Genomic DNA, 23,357 nt, shown 5'->3' with positions numbered 1-23,357 from the left:
GTTCATGAAATATGAAATACACATACGTTATCTAATATATATACTCATCCCTAACATAATGTCTGTATACGAATGTAAAAATGACGTATGAAAATAGTTATAAGGAAAACCTTAGGAGGTAAGTGCCTCCTAGGTAGTAATCGTATCATTCTATGAGTTTCATATGTACAAAACATGCTTATTAGATATATTTTACCTAATGTTTTTCAAATACTCAAAAAATCAAATGGCAAAAATAATTTTTGAATTCTGTCCAGTAGTTATTGTGTGAAAACATTACAAAGATACATACAAATTTTCCCTCTTTATGATATACTAGCTGCACCCGCAGTTTCACCCGCGCAAGTCAGTATCCCGTAGGAATATCGGGATAAAAAGTTGCCTATATGTTATTCCAGTTGTCCAGCTGTCTACGTACCAAATTTCATTGCAATCGGCTAAGTAGTTTTTGCGTGAAAGAGCTACAAACACACACACACACACATCATTACAAACTTTTGCATTTATAATATTAGTAGGAAGTATAGATAGTATAGATAAACGAATTGATTAAAAAATGTATGACCGAAAATGCTGATTTTTAGTTATTCTAACTCTCGCAAATAAACCTAGAATATTTTCCGTTGACCTAGATACATTCAATTTAGCATTAAGGCCACGTAGCTCATATATAGAAAATTCATTAATCGCCTTTTTATAGTTACATATCTTTAATGAAATCGTTTATGAAAAAAAAATCTGATGTAGTCTATTATTATTGAACAATAAGCACTATATTATGGTTATGTATGCGTTATTTTCAGAGGCATATGAATGGTGTTTGATTTTATTTCTATAGCTGTGTATGCCCAAGATAGCGAAGTGTGGCGAAGAAATGATATAGACAACGCTTACATTTTCATACTCAACCTTACCAAAGATTGCTTTAAGTAAGATAATAAAATAAATTGGTGCAAAACCTTCTAAAGACAGTCCAGGCATTCAACCACTATTATTTTTCTTCACTATAAAGCTTCACTTAGTAAATTAAGTTTATTTTGATTTACCAGGATTCTCACCCTCGGTATGCCTTCGAGTATGGCGTGAATGACCCACATACAGGTGACATCAAACAGCAAAAGGAAGAACGTGATGGAGACGTAGTCAAAGGTAACCATTTGATATTTTAAATATATAAAAGGTCTAAATATATAAAACCATTGTGAATAACACGTTTTTTTAGGAAATGAGCGATCTTGACACTTATGTCAGTTGTTAATACAGTGGTTAAAATAGTTTGTAGTTTGTAAGTATTTTAGATTAAGTTTTGATTAGTAGTTGAATACAATTTTAAACTGAGTTCCTTTAATACTGCAATCTTTTAAGGAACCCAGAAACAACTTGTTTCTTTTAAAAAATAATACTTAATTGACATGCGACACCAACTCCATATTGCATCACTATGAATCTTATCGATAAAATTTGATTTATTCAGGTCAATATTCACTGGTAGAACCGGACGGGTCCGTGCGTACTGTGAACTACGTCGCCGATTGGGAAACTGGTTTCCACGCTGACGTCCACAATAGCAAAGACAGCAAACATTGAAAATTCCTATTTCGAATACGACCAAGCGAAGCCGAGTCAGGACTAATAGTTAAGGAATTTAAAAAGTACCTATGTTATTTTTTTATTTAGAACGCTGAAAAAATATACAAGAATTCAAATTTACATTTCATTATTTCAATTCAGAAGTAATGGCACAAAATAATCGTTATTACATAACACAATGTATTTTTTTTAACTTTTATGTTATCAGATATTAATTCATGATTGAATGTTTTCTTTTAATTTGAAGCACTGACATTACTTTACGTAATTAAAAATCTGTTGGTTTTTACTTGCATTATTCGTGCCATAAATTTTATACACTATTTTTAAATCTAGCAGAAAATCCACATCTAGTTGTAAGTAAATGTAATTTAAATTAAAATTAAAGAACAATGCCTATTTTAACTGATATTTTTACTGATTTTATTCAAAGTATGAAGTTAGAATGTAAATAATTTAGATTGATAATTTTATAAATACTGTATATAAATTAAATAAAACAGTGATTGTAACAATATCAATATTTTATTAATGAACACAGCCTAGCACCCTTTGTATACATATTTTATTAAAACCCTTACAGACTAATAAATAGCAAAATGTGATAAAACATATTATTAATTTTCATTGAGAAGTAACTTTGTTATTTCTTTACCATTATAGTAGCACTTTGGACAGGCGAAATCGGAGTCAGCAATCTTATTGGCCTGAAATATATAGATTGGTCAACTGCTTATCATTACCTAGTATAAAATAGCTTCACTTTCCGCCGTATATGTGTCTGTATGTATGTATTTATGTTTAAAATTACGCAACAGCATTTGATGGGGTTTTTTTTAATAGAGAGATTTCCAAGAGGAAGGTTTATATGTATAAGATAGAAAAAAGGGGAGCACAGAGGTTTTACTCCAAATTTACCACATGCCAAGCCACAAGCAATTATAATCAAGCTATAGGCACACAGGAGATATGTGCACTTAATATTTATAATGTCTCCCTCAGTCATATGGTTTATTAGTGACTGGCTAAAAATTTCTCATAAGAAATGATGATGCGGCAACATCAATTTATTAATCTAGTACAATTAAAAAAAACTGTTAATGCAGAGCAACAATTATTTGTTTTAACTACTTGAGCACCTTGTTTTTCAAAAATTAATTTAATTAATAATTAAATTAATTTAAAACACACAATTTAAAATATAACAAAAATTACCTGTAAACAGTAGTAACAAAATATATGAGCACAGCCCATAACATGAGGTAAGATTGGTTTTTCTGAGCAAGCAGCACACACCGTGTTCACTGTCATTATCGCTTGTTTTGGAGAAGATGCAGATCTGACGTAATTTCTCCACCACATGTATTTCAATATTTTTGACAGTTTTTGCCTCAATCCAAATATATTCACTAATGAGAGTACTGTTCCAAACAATTCCTTTAAATTATAAAAATTAATTTAGTTTATAATTAGATATATAAAGATAATTAGTAATAATGGAAATTATTAGGCCTAGTAACTGTACAAAGGTAGTTTAATTTATAAAGATTAAGGAATTTGCATTACATATACTGTTTGGTTTGTCAAAGATAATGCTAAGTCTCCATAAAAGTATCACAAAAATGTTCCACTTACAATGCAATTATGCCACAGCAATTCCCTTGTCCATGACAAATCAGTTAAATTCTCTCTCACAACTTTATCTGCAGTTAATTCTAGGCCTAGAATAAAGTCAATCAAAGCAGGATGTTTCCCACTTTGAATAAAGCGAAGAAAATTCAATATATCACCAATTATTTGATAAGTTTCTAATGTATGTAACATATTTTGAACTTTGGTGTTGGAAGTAAAACTGTACAAAGCCCTCTCCTTCAAATATTTAAGACCAATTGTATAGCCATAATACCAATATAGTTTACTTTTCGAAAAATTATCAGGTCTATATTTTAATGATAACATTTCTTGACCGAAGGTACATTTCTTATTACACACAGAATATTTGAATATCCATGATCTTATCAATAGTTCAAGTTCTGGATAAATTGGTTGGAGAATTGCCGGCTGAAAATAAGTTAGTTATTAACAGAATATTGATGGACTATATTTGAAATCATATACTTCACACATACCTCTAAAAACTTTGTAGCCTGGAGAAATATATTTTTGAATAACTCTTCCAATTCCGCATCGAGTTGTATAGAATCCAGCTGAAAATTGGATTTATATACGGATTATTATTTATAATACTACACATATTATTTCCAAAATATATAACATAACTACGAGGTATACTTTATTACCTGGGTCACTCGTGGTATGTATATAATAGACATATTGAAAAAGTGAGAATGTAGGAACTGTACTTTTTAATCACATAACAATTGAACAGCTTTGAACCCAATTTGAAGTTATCTTTTAGATAACTTGTTTTGATCTTTGTTTTACAGTCCAACAGATAATTTGATTATGTTATTGTTACTGTTGTAGCTGTCTGTTGTACTATGTAAGGCTTAGTCTTATTTTACAGAATGTGTACTATAGCTTTTATAACATGCTTGATGTTTAAATAGTTAGGAATAGTAAATATTTTCCTCATTCACACACCATCGGTGATTGATCTTTCATTTTTGATTGACGTGACATTTGACATTATATGATTATATATGTGCTGTGTAGATAATAATTCAATTCACACACAAGATGAAGTGGTATTTGAAATAAATATGGCAAGCCCCTGACATTACTTCGTCTAAGTACCTCTTTCTTGGCGCGGACTCTACATCGTATTTAGGTAAAAAGCAAAGTTGGCTTCACAATATCGACATAGTAAAAATTTTAATATAAACTATTGGTACCTTATTAATTAGCATTATTATTAATTTTATTACCTATTGCATACTGGTTTGTTTTCTAACGTTTGTTGTCCACCAGCACGTGGATCCTATTACCACATCAAAGCAAACTAAGTACAATAATTTTGAAAGGAATAATTAAATATTGTTTCGCAAGTAACACATATGGAGCAGAATCATAAAAAAAAAATACCAAAATGAGTCCATGAGCACAGAAGTGAGTGAATGGTACTAACAAACTGATGGCAGCACTGGATCTGACAAATATAAAATATTTGACATTTAAGCTAATGACAGTTTTGTCGTTTACTGCTTGTATTGTATGTTTTGCGTTTTTGTTATTCCACCTTAATCAATTAGTTATTTTCGATATTATAACTAAAATTCGATATTTGAGTTGTTTATTAAATTAGTAGTTAAGAAAATAGCATCAAGATGGTTGTCTCTCCACAAAGCCCCGCTAGTGAAACTCAAAGTGTAAAATCTAAAAACCTCAATATGGCGACGAAACCATCGCAATCTGTCGCAGATACAAGGGTAGAGTTAGCAGAGCTAGTAAAAAGAAAAGCAGAAGTGGCTGTTAGTGCACTTTTTTGAATATATTCAAATGTTGTGTATTTTTTTGAACTTATCGAAATATGTTTGCCGTTTTTTAGGAGACATTAGCTAATTTAGAAAGACAAATTTATGCTTTTGAGGGTTCATATCTAGAAGACACTCAACTTTATGGCAATATAATTAGAGGTTGGGACAGATATCTTACAACAAATAAAAGCACAAATTCTAAAGCAGACAAAAGAAACAGAAAATTTAAGGAAGCTGAAAGATTATTCTCAAAATCCTCTATAACTTCTATGGCTGTAAGTGATAATCAATATTTTCTAATGAACGAATAAACTATTATTATATATTCATTACATGTGCATTAGAAATTTCAATTTAATTATCTCTACAGTTGATAAACAAAAAGTATGAAATTGATGTTTTTTTCAGGCTGTTAGTGGATTGGTTGATGCAGCTGAAACAAAAAGTGAGTGAAATAGCAATATTTAAAAAAAATATAAAACATTATTTTCTCTATACTATACTATACTATATATTGAAAAGTTGAGATCCATAATGTTGCGGAACATAATACCAACTACTTTTAAATAAATAACATACATAAAATATTATTTCAGATGAGAGAAATAGTGAGACTGAATCCCAAACTAACGAAGACTCTTCAGACACCCAAATAAGCACAGGCTTGAGTATTGGGACATTAAATCACACAACTATACATGGTTCAACTGAAAGTCTAGCATCAAAACCTTCAGGAAAACAACAAACTAATGGAAGTATTGATAAAAGTATATCTTCGTTAACAAAGACTCCCACTCAGAAAATAGTCACTAGTGGTTTATTACAAAAATCATTCACTGCGGATTCTAAAGTTTTGGCTAGTATGGGTTTAGACAGCAGACCTGGCACACCAAAAGACAAAGATGGTGGGATGAGTCTTATGAATAAAGGTGATATGACACCTAATGCATTGAAACATAAATTATCTAATAGTAGTAGCAATAGTAATGTTAAGAAAAATAGCAATAAGAAGGCCAGAAATCGATAGAATGTGTTTATTCTTAACAAATATCTAACAATTTTATGATCTCTATGAAGTAGTAACATGAAACACTTGAGTGTTCAATTAATGAAAGAAACAAAATAACCAAATTCAAATAATTGTCTTAGCTTGTTCGGCTATCAATAGACCTCATAAATGACTGTTTAAATCTTGACTCTGAAAGAGAAAATACTCTGTAATTAATTAAATCCACAATAAAATAACTACAAATAAGCTTGTTATGAATTTATAATTAATAATAATTAGCCAAATAAATGTTCAAACAATTTAGCTGATTTTAATTCAAACATTCCCTAATAATTTTTGTAGCTTATTAGGTTGATATAACAATACACATATTTTCTTTATTATTTAGTTAAGGTAAAACCTCAAGATTGCATATCTTCTCTGACTGTGGTGGCCAAAGCTACTATAAACTATAAATATGGAATATTATACTTACGCTTTAAAACATTGGGCAAATCTTTAATTGGTGCACAATATCTTAATGTTATATAGAACAAAATAGGAAGGAACGATATAATCCCAGTACAGCAGAGAAATACAACTTCGGGTGTTCTCCGTAAATTGCAGCAACTCAACGTCTTACTCCAAATAGATCTTGTTCTGTTCATCTATAACAAATGAATCATGACTTTCAAATATGACGGTAGTTCCTAAAATAACTTGAGTTAATTAGAACATTGCAAAAAATAATTATTTATAAAGCAATATAGTAACTATGTATATGTATACATAATTTTTATATAAACTATATATAAGTTAATTTATATTAATATGAGATAAAGGATTAATTAAATATTATAACTGCAAAAATGATAAAGACAATTGACTTATTAATCAAAAAAACCACCAATTTAAAATAAAATAAATATGGAATTTTTTTTTGAGTTACATACATAGTTACTATACAAAAAATAAAGTACAAAGAATAACATACAAAATGTCATACTCACAGAATCCACAATATCCATACAGACACTATCTACTCCTATTTTATCTTTGCTTAAAGTTGTATAAAACTCATCTAACTCAAGATATTTTTGCATACATTTCTCACAAACTATTTTTTCATCTGTATTTATGTTTAAAACAATACATTGCATTGTATCATTGAATTTTTCATAAAATTTTAATGTACTATTTTTAAGTGTTGCAGTTTCATTAGACCAAATGAAGCAATCTGAAATATACGCATGAGTTTCATGAATAGTGCAATTTTGGCTGGTTATTTATGCCACAATTTTAATCAACTTCACATAAAAAATACTTAAGATATACAGCACTTAACATATTAAGACTTGGCTAAACAGTACTTACCATTACAATTGCCTGTATTCCATATGCCTAACATGCCATCATGATGCCTTTGTATTACATTCAATCTATCCTGGGACATAAAAATTGAACCACATGAAGTCCCATTCACTGCAGTATTTAACAATTCTTTATACTTATCATGAAACTTGACATAGTGCTTTACGCAATTTTCACATAATCTTATAGGCCGTGCGTTTATGATTGAACATAATGTAAAATTTGATGCAGAATCAGCAAATGCTTTTAAAATTTCAAAACACTCCTCTGGATAAGGATATAAGTAACCTTGTCCTGCAAACTCCCTTGAAAATTAATATTTCTGTTTAAAATTTATTTGACATATTTAAAATAACAAGTTTAATTAATCAACGCAAAATTCTTACATTGATGCAAGTTGTGGAACATCGTAGCTTATATGGGCATGAAGCAATGTAAATGGAAAAAATAACACCACACTAAATTTTAACATTTCATATGATTTACCCGAATTATATAGAAATATAGTTATAATATGAGAATGTCTGAACTCTAAAGTACTATTTGTTTTTATTTGATTACTAATTTATTTTGACAACTTTGACGAAATCCAAACTAAATGTCAGATTTTGTATAGGTATTATGACATTTGAGATAAATCCAAAAAATACAGTGTATACGCAAAAAGAAACACAAAGCGTGGCTGTGAGAAAACCTAGTATAATTCAAAATACCTGAGAGAAAGATACCTAGTTAACGACTTTTTGTTATAATCCTTAGATTAAAAGTCATTCTTTTTTTTATTTTCTCTATTTGTTCCACCTCCACCTTGTGTCCACCTCCTCACTCCATCATGTGATCAGTTCAATATTACCAGATCATTATATTGACCAAAGTTACACACGAATGCAAAACTTTAGCCTAATCGGACACAGGACACAGGAAGTTTTTTTACTTGATTTCCCTGAGTTTTTATCATCAAATCCCGAGTTGATAAAGATTTACGACTTTCGATCTAGATAAAGTTTCTCATATCGATTCATAATTGCCGAAAATATTGTCTTAAATACCCAAAACAATACATGCAGACTTTATATGTTGTAGTCGAGCACGCTTCGGCACGAATTGGGCCAGCTCGCACCGGGGAAGTACCACACCCCCACAGAAGACCGGCGTGAAATAGCATTCTGCTGTGTTTCGTTCGGTGAGTGGGGGAGCCGGAGGCCCATATCCTTTTCCTTACCCTTCCCAGTCCTTTCCTTTATTCCTATCGCCAATCCTTCCGTAATCCCTTTCCAAAAAGTCGGCAATCCATTTGTAGAGGCGCAAGGTCTGCAATGGACCTTATGCCTCTCCAAATGTTCATGGGCGGTGGTAGCGCTTACCATCAGGCGTCCCACCAGCTCCATTGCTGACTGTAACATAAAAAAAACAAAACGAACGTTGAATCTCCTCCTTTTCTTTTTTGTGAGTCGGATAAAAACATTGATTAACTGTTACAAATGACATTCAATTGTATGACACTGACAAATGAAGTTTTGACTTTGAATAATTGAGTTTCAAGAGACAGTGTTTGTGTTTATTATTTACAATTTATTTATAAAAATATTAAACCATTATTGAGTAATGCAAAGATTTACAGTAACTGTTTAACAATGGACATAATCGAACCTACACCCGAAGCTTTGCAAAGAAAATTATATTTTCTTTTGGAACAATTACAAGACATGGCTAGAGAATTACCACCGTTAGTATTACTTTATATGCGAAATTGTCGGACCACAGTCAGTTATCATACTCGGAAATGGCTGGACCGATTTTAATATATTTTTTGTGCATGGTAGGTCTGAGAATCAGCCAACATCTATTTTTCATACTCCTAAATGATAAGAGTTAGGCAAAACAGCATTTGGGTCCGGCTAGTAAATTATAAATCTGTCAGTTATAAAAATTACACCCATAATAATAAACTTAGTTAAAATGCCTATCGGTTTATAAGGAAAATGTAGATAAGTAATGTCACTCTATTATTTTGCTTAACCTACTTATTTATTTGGAATTTATGATAATACCAACACTTTTAATGATGAAGTATTCTTTTGCAGCAAATATCAAATGAGGGTCCCAATAGAACTATTGTCAGGACTTGCTAATTGCCTTCTGAATGATACAGTTTTTGAAATAGTCAAAGGTCTTATGGAAATTCAACATGTCACTGAAAAACATTTATTTCAACAAAGGCTTCAAATTATTAACAGACATACAAGTGAGAAAATGATCTTTCAAATAACCATTTTTAAATGGCAAGTTTATTCTAAGTTGCAAATTAGTATAATAATAAATAAAATATATTACATTACAGATGAAATTCAAACTATGATAAACTCTACTCCTAAACTGGAAGATCAGGAATTACAAAAACACATTTTATTGAAGAGACACAAGGAAGAACTGAAGCAGACTGATATGAAGTTAGTTATACAATTAGATCAAAAGGTATTTAATTTTGAAAATTAAGAACTCAACCAAAAATTTTTTGAATAAAAATCATAAATTGTATCTTATTTACTTTCAATTAATGAAACTATTTTGCAGGTCAGTGACCAACAGGATACCTTAGAAAAAGCTGGAGTCCCTGGATTCTTTGTTACCACCAAACCAATAGAAATAAAAGTACAAATGTACCTGTTAGATTTTATTTTAAGACTGAGTAAAATGGATATTCCTCAAGTTTGAATATAAGATTAGATATAATATACTCTGATAAGTTGGTGTTTAGAGAAGAGGTATGTGTGCAAGAAATGAATAGATTTTTGGTTTATCTGCACATTAATCAAACAACTGATTGAAATGGTGAAAGAAGACCTTGTTAGCAAAGCTGTACGTCTAAGAGTCAAATGTTCAACAACATGTGGGCTGTTTCCTTTTTTTCACCCTTCATAGTCCATCAATCCCTTACCCCTTAAAAACGGGCAGTGCATACATAAAGGCACTACCTCTACAAATGTCAATGGGAGGTAGTAAACACTTACCATCAGACAAACCATCAGCTTTTGTTTATGCAGCCTTTTTTTCTGTAAATCATTTTTTGTATTATATATTTCTGTAAAAATAGTGTAGTTTATTATATATATTAAATAATTCTCATAAAGAGAAGAAAGAGTTCATACTTTACTCAGTTCATTTGTCTACATGCAAGAACCATGGAGATATTTCATACATTACCTACATTTTAATGACTATCAACTTTAACACACCTTATAATGCGACTTATTCACGGAACACTACCATTTCGTGGCGTTATATTTAATGTAAGACAAAACATAACTATACGCAAACTGCTTATTGGACGCGTATGCGGAGTAATTATTTTGCGTGATTGTGAGTGTACTCGTTTTTGTAGGTAAAATTGTTAATAAATAAAACACAGTTTATTATTTGGAAAGGTTTTAGTAAAAATGACTACATCAACAATAATTGCAAAACAAGTTTACATAAATATTATAGTTTTAATTACTTAACTTTGACGTTATAAGCAAATAATTTTCTGGAGTTTAACCATCTAATGAATAATATAGTAATTCTCCAGAAAATCATAAAGTTTTATACTATCAACTCCAGTTTTAAACATGTAAATCCTTCATACAATGTATACATTTTTACATGTAATCACAAAAGAATTTACAATTTGTATCATTTATACATTACAATCAATTAACCAAAATTATAAAAAAATATCTAAAAATACAGAAATCTCACAAATAGTTATAAAAAATTGCACATGACGTTTATTTTGTGCAAAATTACATTTATCTTACTGTAAAATATAGAGTATCATCTTATATTAATGCGTAGTAATAAGCCATACATAACACAAACAAACATGATGAAACAATTCAAACCACCAGAACAATATACATATATTTTTTTAATATTAGAGCAGGCAACCGAATTGGTGGGTCTCCTAATGATAAGCGATCATCACGGACTATGATGACATACAGAGACAAGGCCTTTGCAACAGTTGCCCGTTCTTAAAAGGTAAGGGATAAGGAAGTGGATTTACAAAGTAACTGGCTCCATTTATTTGTCTTGTATGTGGCCCATGGATTAGTAGAATATTAATACCATTACCATAATGCTACTTTCATAAGTTTTACACAATATAATTAAATACAGTTTCAACTCAACTTGTGCTCAATTTTTTTTTTGTCAAATGAACTAACACATTTAAAAGGCAACTCATTTGTATATGTGTAGTATTATCACGAATTAGTCACATTTACACAAAGTCCATAAAAATATGTTACATTTATATAAAGTTAAACAAGCAAAAATATATTTAAAAAAACCTGTTCTTATTTGGGCGCTTTTTTCCATTTGTGATGAATTTTATGTAAAGCTGCTTGAAAATACCTATGAATAAGATTATTGAACCTACGGTAATACTTTCATATTTGTTTAATATTATTGGGAAAAAAAATACATCAATCTTATAGGATTATAAATACGCAACACTTGTAAAATAAAGGACTATTCTTATAATATTCAAGGATTTTTATAATCGTTTACTAAAAATTTATTATGAAAAAATATATTAGAATACAACAACATTTTGAAATTTTGTTTAGTTATTGCAGTAGTTACCAAATGTGAAAATAGAATTTGCATCCTAATCAAATGAACAGCTAGGTGTACAAAATGTTGTAATATCTATAATTGGGTTTAAGTGTTGTTTTTAATAAATATAAAACAAGTATTCAACAATCACTAAAATAAATAGACATAGTCAAGTAACATGTATGCTATTCATGTACTTTTGTCAATTTTTAAGTAGGTATAAAAAATACTTTACTTGGTCTACATTTTCAATAACGTTACTTCTTTTCTGTCCCATACGAAGACCCATGGCTGATCTGAGACATTCCAATCGACTTTTGTAGCAAAACATAGACTGAAAATTAATTAATAAATGTTAAAGACGCCAGCATAAATTTATGCAAAAATCACGATTTATTCATTACGATTATTTTGTGACACAAATAAATAAAATAAAACAAATGACTTGATAGTTCTATCACGTAAATTTTTAACTAAAAGAAAAAGTCAAAATACAATTTAATTAAACAAAATCCCTATGTCGTTTAATCAATTGTAATAAAAAAAATACACTTACAAGCAGCGATGATCGCGCCTCCAATAGAGAAATAGATTAGTTTCCCGCTAAACAGGAGGCCCATCAAGTAGTACAACATTGGTGTGAGCGTGACGATCGCCCAGCCCACAGTGTTCAGCAGAGAGTAGACGCGGCGCGGCCGGTGGAACGGCTCCACTCTCTCCACACCGGACTCTTGGAAGAAGTCGCCGGTGTTCATGAACGATTCCATCATTTTGTCCTGGAAAATAAGAAGATAAAGAAGATATTTAGATTTTTTTCGTGGGGCGTTTATTGTAGATACTGATGTATAATATGAAAATAAAAAAATTTTTGTCTGTCTTTATCTGGAATGAGAATTACAAAAGGGTGGTCCCCCTGTGGTGCTTCCGGTGGGAGGGGTGAAAGTAAATCTTAAGTGTTTATTGACAAACGCGAACGGGTTTGCGGGTGCAGCTAGTATATATATGGGTAGAATTTCGTATTACCACCTGAAGAGAAACTACTCTTAATCCCGTAGATAGAAAATGTTACTTAATGAATCTTTTTGAAAATATTGTAAATTTTATTCAAGTATTTCTGAAAATTCCCTTACCACATCCGGGCACCGAACTGACTAAAATCTGTTAATATTAAAAAGCCCATGTGGTCCAAATTATAATCTACTCGTATATATAGAGACTTTTTTAAGCAGCGTCAATGCAAACAGGAATGTTAGAAAATTCCACATTACCATATTGAACTCAATTTGTTTTCGGTCCTATCCCCATTCGATTATATTATCATCCATATTTAATATCATCATTCGATTTATTCAATATCCGACCGAGAACGAATCGACACAATCACCACTGTAATGCAGTCGAGAGTTGTTTTTACGCAAGTACGCTGATAACTGATTGTTTATTCTTTCTTTAACCTTGCCTTTTCCCAAATACCTGATAAAACTACGTCGTGATATTTTCCCAACAGAAAAACAATCTGTATTATTTTAGTATGCAAACCAAAATATCTGTGCATGATCATACGTATCGTATTTTTTTACATTCGTAAATAAGAATTATTGTATTTATATCTTATACTACCTTCCCGCCCGCGGCTTTGCCCGCATAGTCGCAGAAACGATTTCCTCGCATGTTCCCGTTCCCGTGGGATTTCCGGGATAAACACTTACCTATATCCGTCTCCTGGTTCTAAGCTACCTCTGCACAAATTTTCAGTTAAATCGGTTAATCCGTTCTTAAGTTATAAATGGTGTAACTAACACCACTTCCTTTATATATATATATATATATATATATATATATATATATATATATATAGAATAGATTTTAAAAACTCAAGTGAATCCTTGACATAAATTGAAATTCAATTATCCACATCTTCAAGATTTTTTTCTCTTTTTGAGCAGTACAACCTACAAAAAGTGGATATGTGATATCATACCTTAACGACGAAGAGATCATGCAACCATTTTGCACTTTCAGCCTCGCCCTCTGGTATTTTCTCGACCGGTATCCGTTCAATATACAGATGTGCGTGTACAGGCTTTCCATATAACATACTCATCAATGTAGGCGGCACCTGTAAGACAATGAAAGACAAATAGGAAAGTGATTTTGTATTTAAATATGTTTTTGACACAATACTGTATCAAATAATTTAAACAATTAGCTTTTCTCGCGACTTTTCTCAGTCTTGATAGGACCCAGTTTTTTCTAATTGACGCGTAATTTAAACTGCCTATGTGTGATGTGATTTATCCGATAGTGAACATAAGTTTTTTTACGTTGCAATACAAAATAAAAAAAACAACGAAGTGCGTCATCTTTACGACATTATCTTATGTATAAAATTCCCGTGTCACAATTTTAGTTACCGAATTCCTCCGAAACGGCTGGACCGATTCTAATGAAATTTTGTGTGCATATTCGGTATGTCTGAGAAACGGCCAACATCTATTTTTCATATCCCTAAATGATAAGAGTAAGGCAGAACAATGTTTGCCGGGTCAGCTAGTAATCCTACTAATCCTACTTATATTATAAGTGCGAAACTTTGTAAGGATGAGTGTGTTTGTTGCTCTTCCACGCAAAACCTACTGAACCGATCGCAATCAAATTTGGTACAGCTGGACAACTGGAATAACATATAGGCAACTTTTTATCCCGATATTCAAACGGGATACGGACTTACGCGGGTGAAACCGCGGGGCGCAGCTAGTATATAATAATGGTGCATTAAACGGGTGTGAAATTTATAAAGTGCCATCGTTTGATTTTACCAATTTAATACTATGTCGACGTAGTATTCACTCGTATAACGCCTATCCTTGTATAATTGACAAGCGACAATTACAATAAAGTGAATATCACCTTGCTACATAATAATTAATGTATCATTCATTGTTTACTCGCACTTAAAGTGCATTCATCGTAGAATTGATGCAATAGCTTTATCATTATAATCATAATAATGTTACTTATTACAATAAATAACATTATTTATTTTTATATATTGTAATTGGGTATATACATTATCTATTTACCTATGGCCACATTGGAAATTTGCGTAGTAACGTGTATGATAAAAAATATTATTATCCACTGCTACTAATCAGCGGCAGTCATCGTAATTATATTTGCAGATAGATTATATAATAAATGCATGTTGCATTTTTTAATGCGCCACGGCTTTATGCTTTTATTATTCTTTTGTTAAATTTCCATAGCCTCAAAATGCAAATTGATGAATATAATTATTTTTGTGGGTAGCACAATTCAACAACACAATGTTTTTGTAAATATATACGTCACTTTATACTTAAAGATCAGGTAACTTAAAACGAGCGATCATATAACACTTCTCACCTTGCTATCTTTCTCGAAGGCCAATTGAATATTATAAATAACCGGTATTTTTCCGCGGAAATGCTGCAAGCTTGTCGTAAAACCTCGCGTACGTGGTGTCAGATGATGCTTGAGGAGTGGTAAATTCTTTTCCTTGGCAAACTTCAGGGAAGCTTCATGTTTTTTCTCTGTAAAACGGGTACCTTCGGGCGTTAATAATAGCTGAAAAAAGTTGAAAATTTGTTAATACGAATATTCATTTTAATTTTATCAAATATACTTACTAATAAATGGATATCAATTTGTCAATTCTCACCCATACTGGATCAGGATATTCGCATATTTTCGCAATCTGTTGCTTAATAATTTCCTTATCTTTTTCGTACGATCGCTCTAAAAATACAAACTCGGAAAATTTCCACATCCAACCGATTGGTGGCATGTATTGGATGGACTTCTTTGCGTAGGCTTTACAGTTCTAAAACAATTTTATTCATTACTCAGATGCTTATGAAAACATAAAGCAGATGAAGAGCGCCCGACACTGAAAACGCGAGCCCCAAAAGCAAATCCCTATTATCCCTTCTAATATTATAAATGCGAAAGTAACTCTGTCAGTCTCTCTGTTTCACTTTTATGCCTAAACCACTGAACCGATTTTGATGAAATTTGGTACAGAGATAGAGTTGACTCTGAGGCTGCTTTACTATTTATTACAAAAAAGGGGGAGAAGAGGTTAAAAGAGGGGATGAATATTTGTATGGAACGTAGTCACAAATAAAAAGAAAAGAAGGAGAACGAAGGTCTGGCAACATAACACGCACACAGATGCCTGTGTACATACAATGCAACGGTTGGCTGTCACACTCGAGTGGTCGGTGCGCTTCATCTGCCATGTGTTGTGATATAATCTGAGATTCCCAAAAATTAAAATATGGTATATTATAACACATATTAAACGGTACATTGTACCGTTTTAGCCGTAGGTAAGTGTTGTATAAGTAGTTAGTTTTTCACGTGCAACATTATTTTAAACTGTTTAAAAAACTTGTGGGTCAACAATTACTTCAAATCCTAGAAAAATGTATTGGGGCCAGGGGAGCAAATTACGAATTAGCAAAAAACGTAATAAGAATAGCAGCGAGGAACGATTAACAACAGTTGCAAATTAATGAACATTGTAAAAGTTAAAACTCTTTCGCCCAATTAATAAACAAATTAATGTAATAAAAGGTAAACAGCGTCTGCTATATTTTTAGTCTGCAATAATTAAAGAAGTCATTGATATTATCGAAGTCATAATAATAACAACCAAAACGAGCTATACGATTAAGTGAGTTACAATTAATTACATTCTTATTTGACTGATAATGCTGTGATAAAGTTTTCCGACTCATTAGGGTCTGGTTGCATGTCGTGACAGAGAAGTATATACATTTTAGACCCCGTATTTCCTCGATATTGAGACATTTCCTGAATATAGCAAAAATAGCCATGATCTATCATGTTTATGACAAATCTTTGTAATATAGGTTTTTATATATAGCAGTAGTATAGTAGCTGTTTGATTCGCATACAACTTAATGATCGGAAGACTAGTGGGATAAATTTTCTACAAATTAATTAGATAGATTTTATGAAATATAATTGTTGTTTTGTACAGGACTACGCCCGTTCCGAGGGGAACATTTTGTTTAAATTTCAAAATTTTAACGTCCAACCAAAAAATAAAACTGTGCTTATATTTGTTCATCTTGTACTGTTTCTAGGGAAATATGATTTTATAAATGAATGGTGACTGTTTCAAATGACTGATACAATTGACACGGTAGTATTTATCAAGGTCATGTAATCTATTTGGTACCTAATTAGATTATACAATCCTTCTTACATAAAGTTTTCTTATCTACAAACTGCGGAACACAAAAAGGCAAATCTATAGTCATTAAATTATAGCGATAAGAATTATAATAACTATAACTTAAAGGAGTACAAATTTCTAAATACGTGAGAGGGTGGAGAAGGTATTTGTATAAACGTAGTAGCCTTTGTGTTCGTGATGAAATTAATCGGAAATACGAACATCATAAACGTGTAGGTATTTACGTATCCATCGAATTGCCTCAACATTAAAAATTAAAAATAAATAATCGAATTTCATACTGTATTTTAAGTTTTTACAAAGTCGTAAATGGGTTCAGTTATACTTTTTGGGTCCGGAACCCTGAAAACGGAGGGTGACAGAAATTATAATACCACAGTCATACATAATCATATTATTATGTTACCTGTGGTAATAGTAACCGAGCCGTACGTAAACCTGCCTACATGTGAATATAAAGCTTCATTAAAATCAACGTGTTTATCCTGTCCTATTAAATAAATAGTATATTAAATAGTAGGTACATATTATTAGAAAAAAAAATCGAATGTTTATTAAAAACATCACACCATCTATTCGTCAGTGTGGCACGTTCGTGGCTATTGCATGTCCAGCGCATACCGAGATCCAGGCGCGAAGGTATAACTAGCGTTTCGACTGTTTTTATGACGTAACGATATAGTATTATGGGGTGTTCATCAATAGATGACTTAAGCATATGAAACTGAGAGAGTAGAAGTAATTCGATTGCTGAGGCGGGATTACGCGTGGCCGAGAGGCTAGGCGTTTTCTCCACTAAATGTGAATTACATACGTTATTACAATAATTATACGATTATATAATATCATAATAACTAATGTTGTGAGTCAATACCTTAAATTACACAATTAGATTATTATTCACACTAATTACTAAGCTATTGATATGTGGATTGTATTTGGGTCGTCATATAATTTTTTGTTTACCAAAACATGTATGACAATTACATTTAAGTCCCGCATCAACAAATCCTTAATATACATATAAATAATTTATGGTTGTTATTTTAGTTTTTTCTTTTTTTTTAAATATGGAATATGGAAGAAGTTGGTAAATAGTAAACTAGTTTGATACTAATAGTAAATAATACGTCTCACGATTCAAAATTGTGAGTGTTATTGCATTGTAATCTTAATATTATAAAGCCTAAGAGTTTTTTTTGTTTGTTTGTTTGAACACACTAATCTCAGGAAAAAGTCGTCCGATTTGAAAAATTCTTTCATATTACCCATTTATTGAGGAAGTATAGGCTATATATGTACCACGGACGAAGCCGGGGCGGACCGCTAGTCCCATATGAAACTTCAGAGTAGGTTAAAACAAAAAATTTATTCAGAAATCTGGCTACTAAAAATTTCACAAAAGCTGCTGCTTGAAAAAGAGTATTTATTTACGAAAACTTTAAATTTAAATATAATACTTTAAAAGACTTATTTTGAAAATATAATCATATTACTAAGACAACTCAACACATACCTTATCAAAATATTGCATCAGTAAAATAAATTATCAGAGATAAGTCCTTTAATCACAAGTGAATAGACTATCAATGATAAATCAAAGTCAAAATTATTAAAAAAAAATAGAAAATATTTACTATTTGTAATAATGAGTGTTTAACAATTTAAAATTTTATTAATAAAAAATTGCTAAAATAAATTAATAGTATTAATTAAATAATTAACTAACTAAATTGTAATATTAAATAATGAAAGTAACTTTGTTTGTATTTTTGTTACAGCTGAGACCTGAATAATCTCAGATTAAATGTTTTATAAATATTCAATTTTTTAACACTACGAAAAGGTCAGAATTTTTAATTGAAAAACAAAAGTAAGAATTAAATATAGATGAGAAATATGTAAAATGCCCATAGCCATATCACACTGTGATAAATTCTACTAATATTATGAACACAAAATTATGTACCTAAGTATGTATGCATGTTTGTTACTCTTTCACACGAGACAGCTTATCATATCTGGATGAAATTTTGGACAGAGATAGATTATAGTCTGGATTAGCGTGCAAATAGGGTACTTTTTGCCCCGGTATCGCACAAGTGACACCGCAGGTCATAGCTAATATATAATAGAATCTATGTCAAATAAAAATTTTTGAAGTTTGTATGCAGTAGAAATATTTTGATATGTCTATGCGCATCATAACGAAATTATATTAGAAACTTGATAGACTAAATATAATTACTTGCTCTAACTATATTTAGCAATGTAAAAAATATGTTATCCATTTCAAAAGTGCTTCTATAACTACTATGTAAGAGTGAACTATCTGTAGGTAAATATATATATAAAGCTGAAATATGTTTCATTGTTTGAATGTGATAATCTCAGGAACTTTTTGAATTAAATTTTGTACAGATTTGATTTGAGACCCAAGAATGAAAAGACAGGAAGAGTGTGGTGAAAACTCCAACACTGTTCCTGTCTTTTCCTTTGACCATAAAGGTAAAGCCATGGGCAAGAAGTAATTTAATTAAATGATTATTAGGAATTTTTGTTAAAAAAACAATTCTGTAGGATAATTAAATAATACTTACTCCTAATACTTTAATACCATCACAGAAGTGCCATCCCATAAGCCAGTCTATTTCATAGCTATGATTCATTATAAGATATCCATGCTCTTTGCCATAATATTTGTCATATTCATCTTTTTTAATGTAAATTGACATTTTTGTTCCAGCCCACCATTCTGACATAAAAACTAATTCTAAAACAATAAAAAAACATACATATATAAGTATTACTCATAACAATGTACATTAATAGATTAACATTTACATACAGATACATAAATATACTTACGGCATGCAAAAGAGTAGGATAAGTAGTAATTTATTTTTCTATACAAAGATTTATTAAAAGGGCGAAGTCCAAAGTATAATATAGCTTGGATGAAATTCAGTAGTAATCCTGAAGTGAAGTAGGATATAGCAAAACATAAATGCACAAGTGTTGACTGCTTCAAAACACTTAACCAATACATTTTTGCGTCAGCTTCCTTTTGTGATCATGTAATCCTTAAAATAATAATACGTGAATATTTATTCTAACGACATAACAATTAGCATACATGATTTATATAAGGATAAGGCTCTCCGTATAGACACAAATTAAAACTATTAATGAGTATATTATCTCTTTCTATATGAAAAATCAAATGTTAATATAAATAAAATTCACAATTGAGTAAGCTACGATCTATTCATGACGAAAAATAGTTCACTTCGAAAAATCGACTTAATACCGAAAAAGAAATTCAATTAAGTGGGAGCCATACCTATTAAATAAAATATCAGTTACAATTATTGCACTCCAAACACGATATTTTATAATAATTTAAATGTATTCGGCGAGATTCAATTTAGATTACTAAGTATATTATATTTATATATTTTTAGACTATGCTTGAAAGTTTTATCACTTCATATCGCCATACTAAGGACAACTGAAAATGTATTTTTAATTTTAGTATCTGTACAAAAATTTCAATACCTCAACACTTAAATTTCAATGTTTAATTTTACAAAAAACGAAAACCACAGAGGGCACTAATATACTGTAATGAATGAAATGATTGGTAGCAATGAGTGTTGCCAATAAACAATAAAAGAGTTACTATTACAAACACGGATAAAGTGCAAACATTCGTATAAAGTACGAATTTAGGTATTTTATTTGTAAGTACTGTACTTGAAATATCAACCTTTATTTAAATAACAAAATCAAGTAACGTAAATCTATGACATTGCATAAAAACATTCTGCTCCTAGTTTCACCATGACCTATATGACCGATACGGATCCGCATTGGTATCTATCTTGCATGCAAATATTTTGTTTTACTACATGAATCTGTTACAATTTTATAAGTCCCTGCAAAAATCTTTATTATGTAAGTTAATTTCCAAAATCGATAAATTTTGAGACACACTCCACACCAATAGTTATGTACAAATAAGGCAGGGATAAGGAAAAATGGCCATCCATCCAATTTGTCTTTTTTTATATATGTTTTTTTACATATACTAATCTTTATCAGATATACTACAATATCTATGGTATCAATGAAATCATATGATCTTTGGCTTAAAGGTCTCGTAACCAAGCCAAAAAAAAAATCATTTGACCTTACAGATGACATAACTGAAACACACGATAATTGTCATCACGGATTTGTCACTAAGTGACACTGTGACAGTGGCAGTCACTTAGCAGTTAACGCATGTGCATTGTGCTTTATTTATTTTTGTACATTATATAAACTATAAAGTAAAAATTTATCGTTAAAACTTAAAAGCTGTAACCATTAACAAAAAAATAACATAGATTTTGTCTAAGTTATTTTGTTAAACTTTTATATTTGAATATTTTTATTGTTCCTTAAACATTCGTATTTAAGTAACTAACTCGTTGCCTGTTGATGCTGCAAGCCTTAATCACAAAAATAGATTGAATATTGTAATTCAACATTTGGGTAACCTATCCATATACCATATGGGACATATGTATGAAATTGATCATAACTTAAGCTTTATTATTAAGAGTATTTAAATATGGATATCTGTAAGTCTGAGTGAATTTTGTAGCTCAGCCACATAGTACTTTTTTTAACTACGTATTTTGTACTGAGTGTTAAATTTTTACCTTCATTGTTGCTGTAAAATATTTTCTAAAATGCAACTTTTTGGTTTAAGTTATAGTAAGGTAAAATTTATGCGAAATTCATTGGTTCGCATTCCGTTTGCTCGATATTATAGTCATACTGATAATATTGTTCTTGGCATAGAAACATCATGTGATGATACTGGATGTGCAATTATCAACAATAATGGATGTATACTAGGAGAAACTTTACTTTCACAAAATGTTACTCATCTCAGATATGGTGGTGTCAATCCATTAATTGCTAGAGATTTACATCGCGACAATATAGAATTAGCAGTAAAAGGGACACTAAATAAAGCTCAACTTAGTATGAAAGATATTGATGCAATAGCAGTGACAGTAAAGCCAGGATTGTTATTCAGTCTACAAATAGGTGTAAAATTTGCTATGCACTTGTCCAAGATCCATAACAAACCAATAATACCTATACATCACATGGAAGCACATGCATTGGCTGCTCGAATATGCCACAATATAGATTTTCCATTTCTAGCATTATTGATATCAGGTGGACATTGCTTATTAACTTTAGTGAGGGGTGTGGATGATTTTCTCTTGCTTGGTGAAACCCTCGACAATGCACCTGGTGAAGTATTAGATAAAGTGGCAAGGAGAATGAAATTAAGAAATATACCTGAATACTCTCAAGTGTCTGGTGGTAGAGCTGTAGAATTAGCTGCTCAAAAATCAATCAATAGAGATTTATTTGAATTTCCAGTGCCTCTAAATAAAATTCGAGACTGTAATTTTAGTTTCAGCGGATTGAAGGAAGCTTTCTTACGGCACTTATTTAACAAAGAATCAGAGCATTACATTCAAGGTGATGAGATCATACCAGAAGTCAATGATTTATGTGCTGGGTTTCAAATGGCAATTGCTAAGCATTTGGTACACAGAACAGAAAGAGCTGTGCAATTCTGTGAAAAGAATAATTATCTACCTAAAACAACCAAAAGCATTGTTGTATCTGGTGGTGTTGCTTGTAACAATTTCTTTTTTGAATGTTTACAATCATTGCAGAGTATAGGCTGTAATGTTTTTCGCCCACCCCATACGTTGTGCACAGACAATGGTATTATGATAGCTTGGAATGGCATAGAAAAGCTAAAAACGGGCTATATTCATACCAGTTTTGACCTTAATGAAGTCGACCCTGTTGCACCTTTAGGTATTGATATCAAGGATAAAGTTATAGATGCTAATATTCATGTAAAATCAACAAGATTAAAGAATTTTTTGTAAAGTTTTATTCTTTAATTTTTATAATATACTAGCTGCACCCAGCATACGCTGTTCTTCCTTGCTCTTATCATTTAGGGGTATGAAAAATAGATGTTGGCCGATTCTCATAGATACTGGATAAGCACAAAAAATTT

At 30.9% G+C, this 23,357-nt stretch overlaps 7 protein-coding genes across 12 annotated transcripts in view; 4 read left to right on the top strand and 3 right to left on the bottom strand.

Moving 5' to 3' along the window:
* The window catches only part of LOC119831068, a 5,757-nt gene extending 3,824 nt beyond the window's left edge, over positions 1–1,933 (top strand). The window contains exons 3-4 of the mRNA XM_038354310.1: positions 1,050–1,149; positions 1,475–1,933. Coding sequence (XP_038210238.1) covers positions 1,050–1,149; positions 1,475–1,587 — 213 coding nt within the window. The 3' untranslated portion in view covers positions 1,588–1,933. The remainder of the gene's footprint in view (positions 1–1,049; positions 1,150–1,474) is intronic.
* Positions 1,934–2,132: 199 nt separating this feature from the next.
* On the bottom strand, positions 2,133–4,195 carry LOC119831070 (peroxisome biogenesis factor 2). Its single transcript, XM_038354311.1, has 5 exons — positions 3,891–4,195; positions 3,720–3,797; positions 3,226–3,651; positions 2,806–3,027; positions 2,133–2,297 (listed from the first exon to the last, which is right to left on the bottom strand). The coding sequence occupies exons 1-5, from the start codon at positions 3,921–3,923 to the stop codon at positions 2,208–2,210; spliced, it is 849 nt and encodes a 282-aa protein (XP_038210239.1). The 5' UTR covers positions 3,924–4,195; the 3' UTR covers positions 2,133–2,207.
* A 517-nt stretch (positions 4,196–4,712) lies between these two features.
* On the top strand, positions 4,713–6,231 carry LOC119831515 (chromatin modification-related protein MEAF6). Its single transcript, XM_038354916.1, has 4 exons — positions 4,713–5,021; positions 5,099–5,302; positions 5,436–5,472; positions 5,624–6,231. Exons 1-4 carry the CDS (start codon positions 4,878–4,880, stop codon positions 6,052–6,054), a joined length of 816 nt encoding a protein of 271 aa, XP_038210844.1. The 5' UTR covers positions 4,713–4,877; the 3' UTR covers positions 6,055–6,231.
* LOC119831514 (osteopetrosis-associated transmembrane protein 1) lies at positions 6,049–8,224 on the bottom strand. 4 transcript variants are annotated; one of them, XM_038354913.1, is made up of 5 exons: positions 8,100–8,224; positions 7,390–7,691; positions 7,026–7,252; positions 6,512–6,683; positions 6,049–6,225 (listed from the first exon to the last, which is right to left on the bottom strand). In XM_038354913.1, the coding sequence occupies exons 2-5, from the start codon at positions 7,466–7,468 to the stop codon at positions 6,173–6,175; spliced, it is 531 nt and encodes a 176-aa protein (XP_038210841.1). In that variant the 5' UTR covers positions 7,469–7,691; positions 8,100–8,224; the 3' UTR covers positions 6,049–6,172. The 4 variants fall into 4 exon arrangements, with proteins under 4 accessions (XP_038210841.1, XP_038210843.1, XP_038210840.1 ...); XM_038354915.1 differs by having other exon boundaries at positions 7,390–7,680; positions 8,100–8,213; XM_038354912.1 differs by lacking the exon at positions 8,100–8,224 and adding an exon at positions 7,773–8,071.
* A 686-nt stretch (positions 8,225–8,910) lies between these two features.
* LOC119831516 (gonadal protein gdl) lies at positions 8,911–10,275 on the top strand. 2 transcript variants are annotated; one of them, XM_038354918.1, is made up of 4 exons: positions 8,911–9,112; positions 9,471–9,631; positions 9,728–9,861; positions 9,961–10,275. In XM_038354918.1, exons 1-4 carry the CDS (start codon positions 9,021–9,023, stop codon positions 10,099–10,101), a joined length of 528 nt encoding a protein of 175 aa, XP_038210846.1. In that variant the 5' UTR covers positions 8,911–9,020; the 3' UTR covers positions 10,102–10,275. The 2 variants fall into 2 exon arrangements, with proteins under 2 accessions (XP_038210846.1, XP_038210845.1); XM_038354917.1 differs by having other exon boundaries at positions 9,471–9,861.
* Positions 10,276–10,795: 520 nt separating this feature from the next.
* LOC119831513 (1-acyl-sn-glycerol-3-phosphate acyltransferase gamma-like) lies at positions 10,796–20,907 on the bottom strand. Of its 2 annotated transcripts, none has more exons than XM_038354909.1 (8): positions 20,810–20,907; positions 20,120–20,334; positions 19,852–20,024; positions 15,686–15,847; positions 15,391–15,591; positions 13,967–14,104; positions 12,542–12,761; positions 10,796–12,319 (listed from the first exon to the last, which is right to left on the bottom strand). In XM_038354909.1, the coding sequence occupies exons 2-8, from the start codon at positions 20,298–20,300 to the stop codon at positions 12,243–12,245; spliced, it is 1,152 nt and encodes a 383-aa protein (XP_038210837.1). In that variant the 5' UTR covers positions 20,301–20,334; positions 20,810–20,907; the 3' UTR covers positions 10,796–12,242. The 2 variants fall into 2 exon arrangements, with proteins under 2 accessions (XP_038210837.1, XP_038210839.1); XM_038354911.1 differs by having other exon boundaries at positions 20,595–20,890.
* A 650-nt stretch (positions 20,908–21,557) lies between these two features.
* LOC119831480 (probable tRNA N6-adenosine threonylcarbamoyltransferase, mitochondrial) lies at positions 21,558–23,224 on the top strand. Its single transcript, XM_038354858.1, has one exon. It carries the CDS (start codon positions 21,991–21,993, stop codon positions 23,221–23,223), a length of 1,233 nt encoding a protein of 410 aa, XP_038210786.1. The 5' UTR covers positions 21,558–21,990; the 3' UTR covers position 23,224.
* Positions 23,225–23,357: the final 133 nt, after the last annotated feature.

This window comes from Zerene cesonia, chromosome 13 (assembly GCF_012273895.1).
Source record: "Zerene cesonia ecotype Mississippi chromosome 13, Zerene_cesonia_1.1, whole genome shotgun sequence".
NCBI lineage: Eukaryota > Metazoa > Arthropoda > Insecta > Lepidoptera > Pieridae > Zerene > Zerene cesonia.
The sequence above is the reverse complement of the archived record's forward strand: the minus strand, read 5'-3'. Positions and strand labels throughout refer to the sequence as shown.

Coding starts and splice junctions, on each gene's coding strand:
- LOC119831516 (XM_038354917.1), top strand. CDS start 9,021: ATGGACATAATCGAACCTACACCCGAAGCTTTGCAAAGAAAATTATAT. Junction 9,113..9,470: donor ATGGCTAGAGAATTACCACC/GTTAGTATTACT, acceptor ATTCTTTTGCAG/CAAATATCAAATGAGGGTCC. Junction 9,862..9,960: donor TTATACAATTAGATCAAAAG/GTATTTAATTTT, acceptor ACTATTTTGCAG/GTCAGTGACCAACAGGATAC.
- LOC119831480 (XM_038354858.1), top strand. CDS start 21,991: ATGCAACTTTTTGGTTTAAGTTATAGTAAGGTAAAATTTATGCGAAAT.
- LOC119831515 (XM_038354916.1), top strand. CDS start 4,878: ATGGTTGTCTCTCCACAAAGCCCCGCTAGTGAAACTCAAAGTGTAAAA. Junction 5,303..5,435: donor CCTCTATAACTTCTATGGCT/GTAAGTGATAAT, acceptor TGTTTTTTTCAG/GCTGTTAGTGGATTGGTTGA. Junction 5,473..5,623: donor TGATGCAGCTGAAACAAAAA/GTGAGTGAAATA, acceptor ATATTATTTCAG/ATGAGAGAAATAGTGAGACT.
- LOC119831514 (XM_038354912.1), bottom strand. CDS start 7,858: ATGTTAAAATTTAGTGTGGTGTTATTTTTTCCATTTACATTGCTTCAT. Junction 6,684..7,025: donor GTATGGATATTGTGGATTCT/GTGAGTATGACA, acceptor CATTTGTTATAG/ATGAACAGAACAAGATCTAT. Junction 6,226..6,511: donor TTTGCCCAATGTTTTAAAGC/GTAAGTATAATA, acceptor TTTCTCTTTCAG/AGTCAAGATTTAAACAGTCA.
- LOC119831513 (XM_038354909.1), bottom strand. CDS start 20,300: ATGTATTGGTTAAGTGTTTTGAAGCAGTCAACACTTGTGCATTTATGT. Junction 20,025..20,119: donor ATCCTACTCTTTTGCATGCC/GTAAGTATATTT, acceptor TTATTGTTTTAG/AATTAGTTTTTATGTCAGAA. Junction 15,592..15,685: donor AATATCCTGATCCAGTATGG/GTGAGAATTGAC, acceptor AACTTTTTTCAG/CTATTATTAACGCCCGAAGG.
- LOC119831070 (XM_038354311.1), bottom strand. CDS start 3,923: ATGTCTATTATATACATACCACGAGTGACCCAG. Junction 3,652..3,719: donor AGGCTACAAAGTTTTTAGAG/GTATGTGTGAAG, acceptor ACTTATTTTCAG/CCGGCAATTCTCCAACCAAT. Junction 2,298..2,805: donor TTTGTTACTACTGTTTACAG/GTAATTTTTGTT, acceptor TATATATTTCAG/GCCAATAAGATTGCTGACTC.